Source organism: Neophocaena asiaeorientalis, unplaced genomic scaffold, assembly GCF_003031525.2.
Source record: "Neophocaena asiaeorientalis asiaeorientalis breed wild unplaced genomic scaffold, Neophocaena_asiaeorientalis_V1.1 scaffold71, whole genome shotgun sequence".
In the NCBI taxonomy this organism is placed as follows: Eukaryota; Metazoa; Chordata; class Mammalia; order Artiodactyla; family Phocoenidae; genus Neophocaena; species Neophocaena asiaeorientalis.
This window is the reverse complement of record NW_020175439.1, coordinates 2,484,039-2,504,373: the sequence shown is the minus strand read 5'-3', so window position 1 is coordinate 2,504,373 and position 20,335 is coordinate 2,484,039. Positions and strand designations below refer to the sequence as shown.

The 20,335-nt window shown below is 43.6% G+C and overlaps 1 protein-coding gene across 3 annotated transcripts in view; it reads right to left on the bottom strand.

Moving 5' to 3' along the window:
- Window positions 1-20,335, bottom strand: part of MYZAP (myocardial zonula adherens protein) — a 102,617-nt gene that overhangs the window by 64,596 nt on the left and 17,686 nt on the right. For all 3 annotated transcript variants that reach the window (XR_003006262.1, XM_024767785.1, XM_024767787.1), the window contains exons 3-6: window positions 14,676-14,831; window positions 11,479-11,571; window positions 6,351-6,464; window positions 2,513-2,665 (exon numbers count right to left, since the gene is read on the bottom strand). Coding sequence is in view for 2 of the 3 variants with exons in the window: in XM_024767785.1 (XP_024623553.1) it covers window positions 2,513-2,665; window positions 6,351-6,464; window positions 11,479-11,571; window positions 14,676-14,831 (516 nt within the window). In the remaining variant the exon portion in view is untranslated. The remainder of the gene's footprint in view (window positions 1-2,512; window positions 2,666-6,350; window positions 6,465-11,478; window positions 11,572-14,675; window positions 14,832-20,335) is intronic.

Below are 20,335 nucleotides of genomic sequence, written 5' to 3'. Positions count from 1 at the left end.
TCTTTGTGACCTTTGATTAAAATTAGATATGACACCAAAAGCATAACTGATGAAAAAGAGATAAATAAGACTTCATCAATATTCAATATTAAAAACTCCTGTGCTTCAAAAGATAGCATCAAGAAATTGAAAAGGTAACACCTAGAGTGGGGGGAAATATTTGTAAATTATTGATCTAATAACTTGTATCTGGAATATATGAAGAATTTTTACAACTCAATAATAAAATATAAATAACCCAATTTTAAAATGGGCAAAGGATCTGATAGACGCTCCAGAGAAGATACCCAAATGACCAATAAGCACAAGAAATGATGCTTAACATCGTTAGTTATCAGGGAAATGCAAAACTACAATGAGCTTCACACCTACGAGGATGAACCAATAAAAGAGAGTAACCAGTGTTGGCAAGGATGGGGAGAAACTGGAATCCTCTTACATGGCTGGTAGGAATGTAGAAAGATGCAGGCTATGCACTCTATGTTACCTTTCATATTGTTTGACTTTTCTCCCCAGGTACATACATTACTTTAAAAATTTTTTAAGTCAGAAAAGCAGGAAGGCCTTTGAAGAGAAGCTGCCCACATGGAGTTGAAGCCATCCCATTAGTTGCACAGGCCAATCAGTCTCTAGGAAACAGTTAAGCTCATATAAGAAATCTGGACTCATCCTTTCCATACCTTTGTGCTTTTCCAAATGTTGTGTTTGGAAACATTCCCATCTGGTTTGGGGGACCTTAGCTGGGGGCTCCTGGGGGCTTGCACAGGAGATGAGAAAAAGTAGAGCCGTGGGCAAGCAGGCTTATGTTGGGAGTGGCTGGTGTTTCCTTTCTTCCCTGGCCCTGCCCTCACCTGTGAACTTCAGGCCGTTGATTTTATGCCTCTGAAGGTTTGTTTGCGTCCCTTCCTTCCAGCTTACTGCTTGTTTAAGAGAGCTGAGTTAGCTGGGTAGGTAACCTCTGGATAAGTAAGGTGTACTACAACCCGGCTAGGCTACATGATGTTTACTCCAAAGACTGGACAAAAGTCTCTCTTGATGCCCTCTCAATCTCCCCTCTCATCTCTAGGCAAGTTTTGGTACCAAGAAACCACAAAATGGGAAATCCTGAAGAGAGGTTATCATTAGCTGAAAGAGACCCAGCGTGTCCTGCACCCCATCTCCACTTCTAGAATGGGCTCTGTCCCTCACGTCCTCTTTACGCTGCATCCAGGGCACATGAAATACTCTGAGTCCTGTCACTTTTGTAATTTGGGGGGTGTGGGGTTGGGTGAAGTAAAGCATTAGTCTCTACGACAGGCAATTGCGGACTGGATTTAGAGGTTTGGTCTCCCTGACACCACAGCACCTCTGGAACAGACATGGATGAAGAGCACAGGTGCAGAGAGTAGATAGATACTCAGTACATATTTGTGGAATGAATGACTGCATAGAGATCCTACATTGAGGAAAAGACTCCAGTCATTTCAGAATTTTTCAGCAACAAACACCTTTTTTTCCAAAGTACCTCTTACGCAGAAATACAATATATGAAAAAGTAGAAGAGCCTCCCTGTTTGAAGTGAAAGCAAAGAGGAGCTGATCGACTGTGTAGCTCTCTGGTCCCTCTCCCTTCCCAGGTGGTGGTGTTTGGCCAAGTGGGTGGTGATGGCACAGCCTGTGGGGCAGCCATCACAGAGGCTACACAGTGTGGTGGCCTGTACTCCCCATCAGCTGTCCCTGAGGCAGCCCATAGGTAGGGGACCACGTGGCCCAGTTTGTTCCCCTAACTAAATTCTTAATAGCACCTCCTCTCACTCCTGAACATACTCTGGTTTGAGCAATAAATCACATGGGACACTACCCATAACACGCTCTCCCCTAGAATAGCCTAAGGCTGTGTTGAACACAATCTGAAAAGCACAGGCTTAAATAAAAACAAATTCATTCAGGAAATAATTTGTTGAGTGACTTCTGTGAGCCATTCGTGGGTCGGTTCCTGGAAATTTCAAAGCTGGAAGGAGCACTAACATCTCCAGGGCCTTAGAAGCTGAGGAATAAGAACAACCTGGGGACAGGAGGGACACTGCCCAGAGTCCTTGGTCACCCACCCATTTTCTTCCTGGGGGCCCTTCAGCTCTTCATTGTCAAACCAGACAATGAGGCCTTGGAACCTCAGAGAGAATCTAAACAGTGAAGCTTCTGAAGTCCCAGACCTGTGGGCAGCCCAAGTGTCCTCTCAGTACATAAGAGCAGTGCCATGATGAGGTCTCAGTAGCCCTTGAGGCCACTGGGACCACGGCAGGAGAGCCCAATAGGGGTATATACAGGGTACCCCCAATCTGCACTGGCAGCTGTGAACACAGAAACCCCCTCAGTCCCTTCAAGTCAAATCCTGTGGGGTTGGCCACAAAAAGGGTGGGGAAGCCCAACAGAGAAGAGAAGAGAGAAAGGGAAATGGGAGAGCTGGCGATGGGAGAAGAGAGAAAAGAAGGAGAGAGAAAGGTTAGCAGGAAATCTACATTCCTGTACTTTACCTTCATTTTCAGCAGCTGGTTTTCAACCTGTGCTACCTCTAACTGCCTCTGCTTTTCCCGCAGCTTGTCCATGGAGGCTTCATATGTCTGCTGCAGATTTCTGATTTGAGCCTTAATGTTGCTATTCTCCAAAGTAACATCCACAAGGGTTTTCTGTCAGGATGAAAATAAAAACCAGATCTAGCGGTGTGAGGAAACATGGCCAGAGTCATACACCGGGACATCCCTTTGTCATTAACGGCTGAGGGAGACATCGGCCCACAGGAGCTGCAAGCCTGGGACCCTGGTGTTAGAACACCTGAGGGCCCCCTGGTGGTCAGGAGGGCTGCCGCCCTGTACCTGGGTGGGCCAGCCAGCTTTCCCCTGTAACATGCCATGGCTGCTGCTAACACCGCCTGCCACCGCTTAGGATGGATGGAAATGGATTAAAACACTTTTCCAAGGAAAAATGTTCATAATACGCCATTACACGTGGGAAAAAATTGGGTTTGAAAACAGTAAGTACAGAAGAATCCCATTCTGAAAAAAAATAATGCACGAGCATCTGTCCAAAGGTATTCATGCCCAAAAAAAAAAAAAAAAAAACTAAAAGCAGTCACCAAAATCCAAATAATGATTTTCACTATGGGATAGGATTACAGATGGTATTAATTTTCTTTTTCGTATCTTCTATATTTTCCATATTCCCAAACTGAAATCAGAAAACAAAATACGTGTTTTATAAAATGGAGATATTCCCCTTTTTTCTTAAACAGGTTGTTTACTTCTAGACGAGCTGCCAGGACAGTGACAACAGGGCTGAGGATCCTGTAATGCCTGCAAATGCTTCACCTCCTCGCTCAGGCAGAGAAGGGTGGTGATGAAGGGACGGGTGGGCAGGGAGCCGAGTCTGTGACTCCCACAAGTGCCTGCCAAGGGTCAGAAGCCTGTTGCTTATTGCTCCAGGCTGCCCACTGGAGCAGGAATGCTTAAATTAATATCGTTGCTATTTCATGCTTCAGGTCACTTGCTTAACTCTCCTGACAGAGAAATGGCTTCCACAACCCCAGAATTTCTACCAACGGACACAGGTTTATGGGCACCTTCTACCACCTCCTGAAGCCACCTACAACTTTATATTAGAAGATCTGGAAACTCTGGTGTTGAACACACGTCCTAATACCTGTGTCCTCTTTGTAGATGACCAGTCTCTGAAGCTCCTCCACCCCTTAGCCTCCACTTTGGAGAATAAGCCTCATGCCTAAACCTATTCAAATCAGTAGAAAGGATTTTCAATGGTGGTAAATAGATATTAAAGAAAATACAGAAGCCATTTGAAAGTTGGAATCACAGAGCATTGGAGATGCAAGGAGCCTTAGAAACCATCTGGCCAACAACCCTCTCTCCAAGTCCCACTGGCTTTACAGAGACCGGTCTTGTGCTCAGAACCTATATCTGGACCAAGAGACCTGTAGCCCTGGATTAGCTATACACTTTGTTCAAGTCCATTTCTGTTGGCCTCCGTTTGTTTATCCATAAAACAAGGGGGTTGGAGATCATCTCAATAGTGCCTTCCCGCTTTGACATTCTATAAAATCAAACCAAGGATCTGGTCTCATCAGTAATAATGAAAATGGGGTAGACTAGACAATGGAAGAAATAAGAAGGCAACTATTTTCAGACTCAGTTGAGTTTCCTGGCCATGAGATGATGTGTTTCTTTCCTCTGCTCCTCCCTCTTCCCCAGCCTCCACCCCCTTCTTTTTTTGGTTTTTTTTAAACAACAGTTTTTCATCTTTTCATTATAAGGCTCCTCTGTCTACCCTGGAATAAGAGACTAGACCGTAGCTAGGAATCAGTTAGGGTCCCTGGGTTAGGGGGGACCCTGTTCTAACAACAGTTGACCTCTGAAGTAAATGCCTGGCGTGTCAGTGGTGTGGACAAAAATGTTGCCTGCCATTCCAGGAAACAATGACTGTTGCCCACCGTCAAGTCATCAGCCACCGCAGCCCCCCCAACAGTGTGCCCTGAGGGGGATTCAAGATGGAAAAAGGCAGGATACTAGCCCTAGATAGTTACGATGCAAACCAAAGAAATAATTTCAGTGAGCCCAGACTCTTACATCTTCTTATACACAGAAAAGCACTAAAAACATTAACTGAAGATGTCTGGGTTTTTTTGTGATTAACAGGAATCTTCTGATGTTTGGCTACATTTCTTTTAAGCGAAACTCCTATATCTACCCTGGTTCCTCCCTCACCCCTTTGGAGCAGTTCCTCAGAGCTGTCTGAGAGACTGATTCCCAGGCTATAGGGCTCAGTAAGGTCCCCGAATAAAACAGAACTCTGAACTTTTAGGGTGTATGGGGTTTTTTTTTTTTTAAATCAACAGTGGGGTGGCAAATCAGAAGTATGATGGGGAAGAAAACCCAGATACCAACCAGATCTGAACTCAGGTGAGATACAGCATTTCCTGGTTAGAAGGTAGTGAGATGTCTGAGAGGGAAGGAAAGGGAGCCTGGGTGAGCCCCCTTGATAGCAGGAGGAAGGGAAAATAAAGGCTGCTGAATAAACCAGACCCAAAGTAGGGCTTGGCCTGAGGCCAGGGGAAAGCTGCCAGGCACTATGGGAGAGCCAGGAAAAGGGTGGGACTCAGAGGCCCCACCAGAAATGGGCCTCCCAGACAAATCCAAACACGGGGCCCACCCAGGCCCCCTGCGTGACCGTGGCCTAGCTTTGCTGTTGGCACCACTGCCCGAACAGCTGTTAGTAGAGAATACTAGATCCTAAGGGAAGTGGATAATCCCAACATGAAAATTTGTTTGCTTATCTAGCAAATTATTTAGAGAGAACCAGAAAGGATGTGAAATAGCTTGTGTGAACTTCCAAGAGGAAGGTAAAGAGATAAGAGTCAAATAAAGTTGGAAGGGGACAGAAATTATTATTTGCACGTTTGGAAACTAAAGCTAAGGGGAGCTGCTTCTGGTGAATATAATGCTTTACTCTGAACATTTTCAAGTTCATTTGCACGTTACGCGGTGGGGGGCGGGGGTCAGTCGGAAGATTAAAGATGGGCAGCATGTGAGGGGTTAACTCCTAGCAAATGAAACTAATCAAGAGAAAAACCCCCTTGACGTGTGGTGACCACACACATTTGCACAAATGTGGGATCCTGACTCTTTTCGCTTCCCTGCCTGGTAGTACAAGATATTCTTTGGAAGGCACATGATTTCTTTCAAAGCAAAATAATTTCCAGGGACTTCCCTGGCGGTCCAGTGGTTAAGACTCCGTGCTTCCAATGCAGGGGGTGCAGGTTCGATCCCTGACTGGGGAACTAAGATCCCACATGCCTCGCGGCCAAACAATAGTAACAATAATAATTTCTAAATTAGAAAAAAGTACCTAACAGCCTCTGGGAGTTACTTGTCATGAATGAACACAGATTGCCTTTGCTTAAGTCTGGCTTTCCTGTGGTTGGTGGAACTTCTCGTAACACTGGGGCTTAAGGGAGTGGGCTGATGTGCTGTTTTAGGCACGGACACTTACAACCACTTGGGTGTCTAGCGGAACAAGTGACATCTCTAGCACTGAACTCAGGATCTAACCCCCCCATTTTAATAAGCGCAAAAACAACTACAACTCCAAGGTTGAGAGTCTCAGCTTGGAAGCATTTCCATCGGCTTCCTTCCTTCACCGTCTCCCTGGCCTGGCCTCTACTGTGGCTGTGTGTAAAGGATTCCAAATAATGAGCTGAAGACATTCTGTGACTTACTTTTCTACAAAGACACAGGGCCCACCCTTGGCTAAGCTCTCCTGCACTGGAACAGAGGAGACCCAGGCAAATCGGGAGCAGATGAATACCTGCAGGCCGATGGAGTCCGACACCAAAGCCGAGTTCATGGTATTAAAACTGTCCAGGGCTGACGACTGGGTTTGGATGTAATTCTGCTGATAATTCTGTTGAGCCTGTGAAACCTGGACAGATTGAGGAGACAGTTACACACAACCAATGCACACACACTCATGACAACCTTCAGCTACACACAACCCATGCACACACACTCATGACAACCTTCAGTTACCACAACCAAGGCACACACAACTCATGAAAACCTTCAGTTAGGCTGGAACATTCCCCTGATGGTTTTACTTAAGCAGATAATTTCACAGACCATCCGGGTCAGTGATATTTCAAGTACAGCTTTAAATTAAAAAGTCACCATCTGCATGACCCAGAGAGTAGAAAGACAAGCCTACTTTTCCTCCGGATAATATTCACACATTCCCCCACAGGGCTTCACTTAGTCCTCGCAACACTGCGGCAGCCACAACATTCTCTTTATAGGGAGGAAACAGGATCAGAGAAGTTCAAGGATTTGTATGCAAATAGCTAGGAAGTGTAACAGCTACTTTTAGAACCTAGAATGCAGCTGAATACCTTCTTGTGCCATCTTTTTTTTTTTTTTTAATTTGTTTTTGGCTGCGTTGGGTTTTCGTTGCTGCGCGCGGGCTTGCTCTAGTTGCGGCGAGTGGGGGCCACTCTTTGTTGCGGTACACGGGCTTCTCATTGCAATGGCTTCTCTTGTTGCGGAGCACGGGCTCTAGGCACGCGGGCTTCAGTAGTTGTGGCTCACAGGCTTGTTTAGTTGGTCCGCGGCATGTGGGATCTTCCCGGACCAGGGCTCGAACCCGTGTCGCCTGCAATGGCAGGCGTATTCTCAACCACTGCACCACCAGGCAAGTCCCATCTTGTTTATTTCTACTCACCATGGAAGGAATATACTTTGGGCTCAACCAGTTCTCAAGAGTTGTTTTGTGGCTGCTGCAGTTGTTGTGCTGTCTTTGTTGGACGTGTATTTAACACGTTTGAGAGAGATTCAACAGAGGCCAGTCTTAAACTAGGCCTTAAAGAAGGGCTGGATATAGAAAGGCCAGGAGAGGACTTCCCTGGCAGTCCAGTGGTTGGGACTCCGCGCTCCCACTGCCGAGGGCCCGGGTTCAATCCCCGGTCGGGGAACTAAGATCCCTCGAGCCTTGCAGTGCGGCCAGAAAAAAAAAGGCTGGGAGGCAGTAGAACCAGGGGTAAGGTTTCTGGGAAGGCTCAAGGGTAGACCCTGTGTGGCCTGTGGGAGCCACAGGAAGCAGCCAGGCATGAGAGAGCGAGAGGTGCACCCTTGGGAGTGGGAGAGAGAGCTGAAACAGCAGCCCAGGCCCAGGAGGCATGTTGCTGCTCACGGTGTGTTCATACAGCAGTAAGTTAGCATCTTAAGCTGGCTACAGTCCGTGGTGTGGCCTGGAGGAGGAGGAGACTGAGGGTAGAGACTGAGCTCCTGGAACAGTCTAGCATGAGAAAACAGGGTGTGTAGGAGGTGGCAATGGACAGCAAGGGGCAGAGATCTGTTTTTGCATCTATTGCAAATCCAATCCTTTGGCTTTAATTAGTCATTAGTGTCAGTGGATGGCAGAGTGAATTTCCATAGATATGTGAGAATTTCACAAATCTATTCCTACGTGTCAGTGAGCATGGGCTAGATGGATATGTTTGTATAACCCCCTCCACTGTAATCAAGGCAGTAGGTCTTACTTAAGCTGATAATTTCACAGACCAGACATAAACTAGACTCATACACAACTGTGGCAACTGTGCTTCTTTCCTGCAGATGTTAACTTTTTTTTTGAATTTTATTTATTCGTTTTTTATAAGTAGGTTCTTATTAGTTATCTATTTTATACATATTAGTGTATACATGTCAATCCCAATCTCCCAATTCATCACACCATCACCCACCCCCCTGCCGCTTTCCCTCCTTGGTGTCCATACGTTTGTTCTCTACATCTGTGTCTCTATTTATGCCTTGCAAACCAGTTCATCTGTACCATTTTTCTAGATTCCACATATATGTTAATATACAATATTTTTCTCTTTCTGACTTACTTCACTCTGTATGACAGTCTCTAGGTCCATCCACGTCTCTACAAATGACCCAATTTCATTCCTTTTTATGGCTGAGTAATATTCCATTGTATATATGTACCACATCTTCTTTATCCATTCGTCTGTCAATAAGCATTTAGGTTGCTTCCATGTCCTGGCTATTGTAAACAGTGCTGCAATGAACATTGGGGTGCATGTGTCTTTTTGAATTATGGTTTCCTCTGGGTATATGCCCAGTAGTGGGATGACTGGGGTCATATGGTGGTTCCATTTTTTGATTGGGTTGTTTGTTTTTTTAATATTGAGCTTCATGAGCTATTTATATATTTCAGAGATTAATCCTTTGTCCGTTGATTTGTTTGCAAATATTTCCTCTCATTCTGAGGATCGTCTTTTTGTCTTGTTTACAGTTTCCTTTGCTGTGCAAAAGCTTTTAAGTTTCATTAGGTCCCATTTGTTTATTTTTGTTTTTATTTCCATTTCTCTAGGAGGTGGATCAAAAAAGATCTTGCTGTGGTTTATGTCAAAGAGTGTTCTTCCTATGTTTCCTTCTAAGAGTTTTATAGTGTCCAGTCTTACATTTAGGTCTTTAATCCATTTTGAGTTTATTTTAAGGAGTGTTCTAATTTCATTCTTTTACATGTAGCTGTCCAGTCTTCCCAGCACCACTTGTTGAAGAGGCTGTCTTCTCTCCATTGTATATCCTTGCCTCCTTTGTCATAGATTAGTTGACCATAGGTGTGTGGGTTTATCTCTGGGCTTTCTATCCTGTACCACTGATCTATATTTCTGTTTTCTGTAGATGTTAACTTTTATGGCAAGTATGTCACACAAAACGATTTTTTTTCTTCAAGGTTATTAATCACAAATATTTTTTAAAATGTTTTCTCCCGTATGCGTTAGCTAGGTTAAACCAGAGGAAGCTTATTTTTTCTTTAATTTTTAGTAGGTAATACATTCATAGAGTTCAAACATTTTAAAAGTAGAAAAGGTACACACTAAAATAAATCTCCCTTTCACTCCTGTCCTATTTGCTCAATTACCACCTCGCCCACTCTGCACCTCAAGAAGGAATCACTGTTAATTACTTTCTTGATGATCCTTCTAGTAACTCTGTGTACACACACAAAACAGTCTAGATATATTTATTTTCCCCTCCTGGTTTACATAAATGGTAGCACACTACATATGATATTTTCGTATTTTCCGATGTCTTGCTTTTTTTACCACTTACTCTATATCTTTGAAATTTTCCTGTATCTCTTTTTGAAGAGCTTATTCATTCTTTTTATTCTTTTTTTTTTTTTACAACTCTGTGTATTATAGAGATGGAATTTATTTTACTTTCTCCTTCTTAATGGACGTGTAGGCTTCCAATCTTTTTACTATTACAAACAATGCTTAACAACTAAGTTCATACATACGTCATCTCACATATGTGAGATTTGATCTACAGAATAAATTCTTAGAAAGAAGCTTGCTGAGTCAAAGGATATAGGCATTTATAATTTGGGTAGATACTGCAAATTGTCCTCCCTAAGAGTAATGCAAATGACATTTTAAGCAGCAATCTTCCTGTTCCTCCACAGCACGGCTAATACAGCATCTTGTCCCACTTTTGCAGTTTTGCCAGTCTGTTAGGTGAAAATAACATCTCAGGACCATTTTAATCTGAATTTCTCTTATTGAGAATGAGGCTAAGCATCTCGTCATACATTTAAGAGCTCTTCATCTTTCCTTTACTATAAACTATCTGTCACAAATATTTCGCCTATTTTTATGAGCTGTGGCCTTTTTCCTCTTGATTCATGGGCACTCTTTAAATACTCAGGATATTAGCCTATTATCTATAATATGAAGGCAAATCATTTTTCCCAGCTTGTCATTTGACTTTGGTGTTTTTGTCAGCACTAGTCTTCAGTTTAATGTAGTCAAAATTATCAACTTCTCCTTTTGTGATTTTGGGATTGCATGTCATAGTAAGAAACTGTCTTCTCCACCCCAAGAGTATAAAAGAATTCACACATATTTTCTTCTGGCACTTGCAAGTTTCACTTTTTAGCATCTTTGATCTATTCAGAATTTACCCAGGTGTAAGTCTGTCCCAACAGCATATACTGACTGATCCATTTTCCTCCCTTCATTTCAGATGCCACATTTATCATATATTGGGGTACATTTCTGGGCTTTTTTTCATTGATGTCTATTCATTTATGTGCCAGTACTATATACCGTTTTAATCACTGAGGCTTTCTCAATTTCTTGTAATATTAAGAGGGATAGTCTCCTTCATGGCCTTTTTTCCCCCAGAATTTCAACTCTTCATATTTATTTTCTGTATACCATGGAACCACCTAGTCCAGTTGTAAAAAACAACATAAAAATCTGTTGGTATTTTTATTGGGTTATATTAAATTTGTATATTAACTTGAATGGTATTAACATCTTATGATGTTGAATCTTCCTTTCTAAGTACATGGCGTATCTTCCTACTTGCTAAAGTCTACTTCCAGATACCTGGTAGTTTTTGTTGTTATTTCCTCTAACTGGTTGTTTTTTGTATATTGAAACCTAACATGTGTCCATTAATCTTTTACCCTGCTGCCTTACAGAATTATTTTATTGTTTATAGTAGTTTTTTTATTGGTTCACTTGAGCTTTCTGGGTATCACCATATAGTTTGTAAATAGTGATAGTTTTACATCTACCTGTCCAGTTTTTATACCTCTATAAACTGTTTATTTATTTCTCTCGTTTAATTTATTTCTCTTGTTTAATTCCATTGGCTAGGGTCTCCAGTACAATGTTAAATAATAGTAGTGGTAGCTGGCTTCCTCATCTTATTCCTGATTTTGGAGGGAATGCTTTGAATGTAAAGATTACTCTCGCCACAAAAATTTTCCTGTAAATAATAAACTTAATTCTGTGATAAAATTCCCTCGGTTCATTTAAAATATGATTCCATCATAAGGAACATCATAAACTCAAATATCTTCAGGCACTAGCAACTGAGAGGGAGTTCTAAGCTCTAGCATCCCTCCACATTTTACTTACTGACAGTTCCTGGGTGAGCTGTCGAATCTTCTGTCTCATTTCATCATAGTCTCCATACATTCGCTTCCTTACATTTTCCAAAGTGGCTCTTACCTGCAGCCCACAAAGATGCTAGTTAGAGATCAAGCTACAATAATAATAATAAATGCATATTGTGAGTATATATAATTATTGATAACTATTAATTATACAAATAACATGCTCTAAAGAAAGATTCGTTTACTGAAATTCACCTACCACCCTTAAAACCATATTCAGGCCAGATTTTCCCCTTTTCCTATCACATGTTTTTACAAGTAGAAAATGTTGAACAAGTTGACTTTCTAAACACATGGCTAGGAGGACCAAAAAACCAAAAAGCAAAAGCTACCTCTAATTTTCCCTATCTCTGCCCTGACTGCCAAAGAACAAATAAATGTTTGGAATATGAGTCAGGAAAGTATGAGCTTAGAGAGCCCGTAAATGTGAAATTCAGTTCCTCAGTAATCACCAACAATACACAAGGCACTAAATATAAGAAAAGTCAGTTGATCCCCCAAACACCTGTTTATACAAACTCTTTAAATTTCTCTACAGTACCTCTTCCAGAGGAGTAACGGGGCCTTAAATATATTTTCAATAAAAACAAAAAACCTAACAAATAGTCTCTGTCTTCCCCCTTCTTCTGGTGCCCCTAGGAGGATGAAGAACTCAGGGATCCTGGAATAGAACAGGAAGCCTCAAGGGAGCCCTCTCCAGAATGCTCTGGAACTTCTATCACAGGAAAGGCTCAAAGGCAGGAGTTTGGTTTGACGGGCGTGTAGGGCACAGCATGAGCGGACCTAATTTTGAAGCCGTACTTGCACAACTAGCACGTTGTTTTAAACTGACTGACTGCATGTTTATTAGGAGTGACTGGATATTGGTGGAGATTCCAGGGCAGGAAAGAGAGGGCAAGTCAAGACACCACGCCCTCCCCAGATGAATTCTAGTAATAAAGACTGCTTTCTTGTCATTGACTACAAACACTTTGGGGAAATGAGCCAAAAGCACAACTTTTCATTCTGGGCAGGCAGAATGGCTCTCATCTGTGGCCCTGAGTTAGCTCTTGGGCTGCTCATTGGGAAGTGGGTGGAGCTGGGTGTTGCTCCCACTGGCAAATACTGCAGGAAGCCAACTAAGCCAGAGTCACCCACAAGCAAGGGAGGGCACACAAACCCATAAATACACTCAGGAATGAGGAGCGAGTGACAGGTCTGAAACCAGCTATAGAAGGTGTTTACCCGGAAATTAATTTTAAGTTGCAGATCACAGTGGCGGTTGGGAAATTCAGGTCAGTTACTCCCCTGGGCACCTGACAGCCTGGGCACCTGACAGCCTGAACCTACTATCTTGTCTTGGGCAATCTGCAACTCTCCAATCTGCTTAGAAGGTTTACCTCTGAAGTGGTGCCATGTTATTTGGGCATTTCAGTGAGGAAGGCCTAAGCATTTCCATGAGAAACACAGAGGAAACTAGGAAGGTGCAAGCTGTTCCTACCTAGGAAAATGAGGAATGGGATACTGTGAATGGTTAAAACTGATCTTTGGGGGTTGGATGACTGGGGCTCTGAGGCTGGTGGTTGTCACACATCTTCTGCATGTTTGTGTATGAGTATAGCTCCTTTTCTTCATTTTCTCTGCTAAGCATTTATTGTCTTTTTTATTCCTTAAAATTATACAAGTATCCAAATCTTTCGAGACACATTAAGAAATGCACATTTATTATTTTTGATATTTGATGAGATGTTCTTCTCAAAAACTCAAACAAAAGCCGACAATGTGTGTTTTGTGTCTTATTTGCAAACACAACCAAATAAAATGAGGCACAAAGAACTCGTTTTGACCTTAAGGGTCCCTTCCCAGACCTCACAATCTATACATGAGAAAACTGAAGCCCAGACAGGCAAAAGTTTGTCTGGGCCAAAGAGCCAGACCTTGAACCAAGATCCATGGGGACTCTACTGCCCACGAGGCCCCTGCTTCTCACTTTCTAGTCCACAGGCCAGTGTTTTGGTGCAGCTCATTGCCTCTCTATCTAATCACTCTGGTTCGGGTCACAAAGGCACTGGTCAATCTAGGGAGACACGGGGTGGACCAAAAAGGAATGGAAATGATGGATGGATGGATGGAGGGACAGGTAGGTAAGTCGATAGATATGGATAGATAGATAAAAAAGAAAAGAAAAAATTACAAGGAAATGCTCCAAAATGTTAACAACTGTTCTGGTTGAATCGTAGAATTACGGGTGATTTTGTTTTCTTCTTCATACATGTTTACATTTTCCAAAATTTCTCAATAGACCATATAGTTTAAAAGAAACGTAATATTCAGTCCCTGGTCAGGGAACTAAGATCCTGCAAGCCATGCAGCACGACAAAAAAAAAAAAAAAAAAAAGTGATATTAATTACAAAAAAATTGTATTAATTGACCTGGGTTGGACAATGTCTACCGTGGTTGACTTTCCACCATCCATTTCAACCTAACTGATTGCTCTGAACCAGCAATAGTCATCCTACTCCCCTTGCCAGTGATGGATTTGGGAACGGGCATGTGACCTGGGTCCTGGCCAATGAGAAACAAGGGGAAGTCTAATGGAGGGTCTCTATAAAGTAACCAGAGATGACTGTCCTCTTTTCCTCCTCCAGACACCATCATATTTTTAGATGTTGCCATGAACATGAGGCTGAAGGAGAAAAGAACCAAGGGAAACTCAGAGAAGTAGAACTGGAGCTTGCAGAGGCCTGCTTAGAGCCCACCTACCCCTAGAGTTACCCCCACATGAGACAAAGTCCTTTTCAAGTTGGCTTTTCCATTACTTGCAGCAAAAAGCATCCAAATTAATACAGTGGTCCAAACTTGTACATTAGGAGTCTTCAATGTAATAAGCAAAACTACTTAAGAGCCTACTTATCATACATGGAAGAAAGAAGCCCTTTGGTCTCCTGAGTATCCCTACTTAGTAACATCTAGAAATTCACTCTATACCTCACTGCAGAATTACATCTGCGCTTTTCCTATTACCATGAAGATCTGTAGCCACATTTCCATCCACAATGATAACACTTAGAATTGTTCCAAAATGCCTTATTACATTCATATCAATGCTTCCAACTCCACCCTCTTACATGCTACAAGAAGTGTATAAACCGGAAAAAATACATCCTTAAACAACTCACGTCTTTGATGTAGTTCATCTCTTCTTTCAGCTGATTGGTGGTCCACCCATACACCACCATTTCTTTCTGCTGGTTTTGATCTGATCTTCGTACCACACCATAGACAACACCCTGAGGGAGTTTCGTGGTGGGTTCGTCATTGTTCAGGTCACGATACTAAAAGAGGATAGAAAGAGAGAAAGAATAATGACTCTTTAGGCCTCGTAGAGACAGCTGTCATCGTGGGCCCACTGTATATGGTTATGCAGGTTGTACCCAGCACTAGGGGGCCTGGCAGTGGGGAGAGCGGCCAGTAGAAATCCAGCCTGGTCTCTGCTTGCCAAGTCACACCTGGCGTGGGCTGAGCCTGCCTTTACCCTCGAGGAATAGCACCTTTCCCTAATTTCTACCAAAGCTCTGTTCCTTTACCTTGTAGTACATATGCCAGGCCCCATCTTCCCAGAGAAGGTGCCTTTATTTAATTCTCACAAAGGCGCCAGGCGGACTTACGCCATCCCTGATAACAAGAGTGTCTAAAATCTCACATTCTTGGTAATACTGTTTTTCTCTTTATACCAGTTCCTCTGTATGACTTCATCCTCATCATTAACTGTGTGGCCTGAAATGCATGAGGTTGAGATACGCAAGGGAAGAATTTTGGCAGCCATCTGGCAGCCAGATTGTCCTCTGAGGTTAGGGCTGACCCTGGAGCCAGTTCCGAGGAAAGGGGGTAGGGACACCTATCGTGACCATTCATGAAATATTTCTGGAAAGCCAGGCAGAGGTGGCATAACTTCACCCCAAAAGAATCTTCTGCTCCTTAACTCACTCAGTTAAAGCTCTGATCAGTGCTAAAGTGCAAATACCTTTGGGAAGTGGGGAACATGTCCAAGTCCTAACACATCTTCACAGACTGAAGGCTCAAGAAGCAGGAGGAAGAGAACCTAAGATTTGTTGAGCACCTACTATAAGCTAGAAATGTTCCTTATACGTTTAATCTTCACAACGACACCGTGACATGGTAAATGTCCTCTCCACTTTATAGCTGAGAAAACTGAAGTTCAGAGAGGTTAAGTCTCTCCCTTATGGTCACACATCTAGATTCAAGCCCAATTCTGTGTGACACTAAGTACACCTCCCCACAGGGCAGGCTTTGTTACATGTAGAGGCACAGAGTAGGCCTTCACAATATGGAAGGGAAGGGACAGGAAAAACTCAAGAAGAGACAGTGAGACTTCAGAGAAAAACCAGCCTACATCTAATCTTCCTTGGGACAATGCCACAGAAGGCTGAATTCCATTATGGCAATTCTGTTCTTTCACTAATTTTAAAACCACCTTTGCGGGCTTCCCTGGTGGCGCAGTGGTTGAGAGTCCACCTGCCGATGCGGGGGACACAGGTTCGTGCCCCGGTCCGGGAAGATCCCACATGCCGCGGAGCGGCTGGGCCCGTGAGCCATGGCCGCTGAGCCTGCGCGTCCGGAGCCTGTGCTCTGCAACGGGAGAGGCCACAACAGTGAGAGGCCCGCGTACCGCAAAAAAAAAAAAAAAAAAAAAAAAAAAAACACCTTTGCATCAACTCTTTCTCTGCACTTGCGAAACATCTTTGACATATAAAACTATAATTTGCATTTTAAAATCATTCATTTGCAGCAGAATAGTAAGTACTTTATATTCCCATTCAGTCAAAGTTTGTAAAAGTAAAGCAAAGTTACCAGACAAATTATTAATCATTAACGACCACTAAGGAAGGGACAGTGGGGAGGGGCAGGGATGCTGGAGGAGAGGATGACTTCAATTTTTTCTTTATACCCTTGTGTATGGTTTGTTTACAGTGTGAGCTTTTTTAAAAAAAATTAAGACAACAAAACAGCCATTGCTTCCCACTCTTCTGTACAAACCTGTTAAGAGAGAAAATATGAGGAGTGGGACACTCTGCATTTGCTTCTGGAAAATGCTTCCACTTGAGCCCCTCTTACCTGGGTCCCACGGGCACTGAGGCAACTCTTGAAGTTGGTACCTAAGTTTAGGTGAGTGGGGGGTTAAATGGCTCTCAGTGGAGTGCAAAGCTGGGATTAGATATCCCTGCTTTACTACACATTTAACTAGGAAGAGGAAAAGCTCTAATGAAACTCCCCACATACCAGGAAACAAAAGCACGCTCTTTCTGTCACCAACTCCACCCAGTTCCTGAAAAACAAGCTGATGTCAGCAGGTGGACTGGCTTACAGGAAAATGCTCAGGTGGCCGGATACAGAGGACTCTGCCTCCCTGCCCACGCGGGGAGATGAGGTCCATCACTGACCGAGGCAAATACAAACATGCCAAGGACAACACAGTCTGTGAAACACCACCCTGGAGGTCGTGGATCTGAAAATTATGCATATGGAAAGATACCAAAGTTCTGTTAAGTAAAAAATAGTAAATTTCATATTCCCATTTTTTGTTTTAGAAGTGTGTGTTTGAGTATATAAAACACCTAGAAAGATGGACTCCACACCGTTAATGATAGTTTCCTCAGTGAAAAGGGGGATTTCACTCTTCCCTTTATGCTCTTCTGTATTCTTTTTTTTAACTAGTTTGAAATAACAGGCATTATATTTGAATTGATCATTTTTATTTTAATTTTCAAAACATGAAAACTAAAAAATTATTACAAGGTCAGGGTCTTAATGACAGACCCACAGGGAAGGGCCCAGCACAGGACTCTGCTCAGAGGCAGGGCCACCAGCATGGGCCGTCCCACAAGGACAGGATTCCTGAGGCAGCGCGAGGAACTGCTGGGCTGTGATGCGGAAAGGGAACGGACGATTGTGGAGAAAGAGAAGGGGAAAATATTTGTTGCCTAGCCATTTTATTATACAATATTTAATCCTCACAGTAACCCTACTGTGTAAACATTACTCTTTCTTCCAAGGTGGTAGCATTCAAGTGCCTGTGCATGTCTTGCCAAATCTAGGCCCTTTCCTTAACCAGAAAGCCTTCAGGATAGCTAAGAGGAGAGGAATTGGAACACACATGTCCCTGCGGCCCACAGACCTCAGGGCTACGGGACCCAAGAGCCAGGCCCTCAGGTCCAGGGCCATTGGGAGGAGACGGGCCAGGATGGGAGGCTCTTCTCCAGCCTCCTGGCATCCATCTCCCTGGCCCCCACCACCTCCTCTCTCTTCCTTTATCAGCCAACCTCCTTCTTATTTTTTTTATATTTTTATTTTTTTGCGGTACGCGGGCCTCTCACCGCTGTGGCCTCTCCCGTTGCGGAGCACAGGCTCCGGACGCGCAGGCTCAGCGGCCATGGCTCACGGGCCCAGCCGCTCCGCGGCATGTGGGATCCTCCCGGACTGGGGCACAAACCCGTGTCCCCTACATCGGCAGGCGGACTCTCAACCACTGCACCACCAGGGAAGCCCAGCCAACCTCCTTCTTGCCTCAGGCATTTACACAGGCTATCCCTCTGCCTGCAGAGCCCACTGCTGGGCTGAAACGTCCTTCCCTCAAGGTCATCTGCACTGACCCTTCAGACCGTCAGGGCGCCACAACACTTCCCACAGTCGCAATGGGGTGACTATCAGCATCGTTACTATATGTGAGGCCTGCTCCCCTACCAACTGGAAGTTCCCAAAAGTCTAAAGTCTTGTTTGTCTTTTCCACCATAATCCCTGGCATCTAACAGTGATCACCATTTAAGGAGTTTCCCAGTGAATACTTATAGCTGAATGAATAGGGAGCTTTAGAAGCTGGAAGAGGTTCTGGAGAATTACCCAGAATACGTAAATATGGTCCCCTGAAGAGAACACCCTTTGTTCCTCTTAGATGGAGGGACAGGGAGATGATATTTGTCCCAATCATAAAATCTATATCCAGAAAAAGTTGCAAAGGAGCTGAGACTGCTATCATTTTTATGAAAGGTCAGTATGATTTTGGTCAAAAACTGGAGGACCCAGAAGAAAATGAAAAGAGCTGACACGTTTGGCACTGTGTTTGTAGCTAAATTTTTCTCCTCTCGTGTCCTTTACTCTCCCCATAAGATACATGTTAATTTTTAGGCATGATAATAGCATTGTGATTATATTAAGAGATAATCTTTATCTTTTAGAGAACTATGCTTAAACTATTTATGATATCTGGGATACAGGGTGGAGGAAGTGGACAGGGGTGGAGACGGGGCAGGACTGACTATGGGCTGAGGGTTGTCAGCTGGGTGAAGGGTCCATTATTCTCCTTTTGTTTATGTTTGAAATTCTCCATAATTAAATGTTTTTTAAACTTCTTTACAATGCTGCTCTGTATTAAAAAAAAATCAAATTTTCAAAAATGTACACTAGGCCTATGAAAAGCCTCCTGGGCATGAAACAGTAGTAGGGTAAAATCGCCTTGCAAACAAAAGCCCTAATAAGTGCCCGGAATGAAAAAGTTATCGCCAAAGAAGGGAAAAGGAAATGATCAACTGAAAGAGCATCCCAAATCCCTCTGTGCAATGCCGCAGAATTAACAACAGGCACCATCAGTAAACTATACAGAGAATATCTCCGTGAAACTGTTCCCTGGGATGTATGCACAGCTTAATACTTACTTACATTACAGGCTCATGCTATGGCTGTTTTCCCTAAAGATACACTTGGTGGCAAGTGCCTTAGAAAAGAAAAACTATAGAAAAGCAACCCAGCCTCAACTCCTGCTGCAAGGGTTTTACTGCTGAGGGAGAGCTGGGGTACGAATCCAGTGACAGATGACCATATTTTCCAAACCCTAAGTCAGAATATAAGATCTTACAATGAGATAAGCTCTACAGAGGCAGTGACTGTATCTGCCGTAGTCACCGCTATATCCCTGATACTTAGTATAAATAGATGCTCAATAAGTACATTTTGAAGGCAAAAAGAGAGAGAGAGAATATTTGGAATTGTGCTTAGGCCAGAATATTTGGAGTATGTGGTCATCCTAGACACTGATCTGTGCAAAGGAAGAAAATCCCATGGTCAAGAAGGGTTCTTAGAGAATAATACCAGAAAGCACAGTTTTCCAAAAATCCAAATTGATGGTGGTAGAATGCCACAGTCAGCCCCTGACCCCAGAGGCTAGGACAGGCAGCTGGCCACACGTCCAGCTGCCAATATGACTTAGATGGAGCGTAACATGGATTGACTGACTTGAAAGCTATAAGCCAAGTTATTTCCAAAACTTCCAAAAGAGGACCTCTTCCTGCAGCCAGAGGGTGGCAGCTGACCTGGGGACTCTAAGTGCTGAGCCTCCGGGCATCCTATCCATCTTGTAGGCAGAGGAGGTGACTTTCAGGAATGTGCTCTGACCTGTCTGACCTGTGTGTCCATCATAGCAAATTACGGTTCCTGGTCATTACTCATGCTTGACTTTGTTTTGCCCGATTGTGACAACAATGAACGCTACAGCTGAGCCTAAGGGGCTCTTCCACAGCCTGGGAGGGAAATAGGGAGGGGATGGGCAGTCCTGTCCCCTCAGAGAAATGGAGACCTTTGGCTTATTGAGATACTTGTTATTTCTGACTATCTCACAGATCGAATAGAGACCACTGCCTACATAAACTCATGCTTGGAAAAAGACGGATCACTTTGAATGCTTAAAGATGAGAAGAGGGCTTCCCTGGTGGCACAGTGGTTGAGAGTCCGCCTGCCGATGCAGGGGACACGTGTTCGTGCCCCAGTC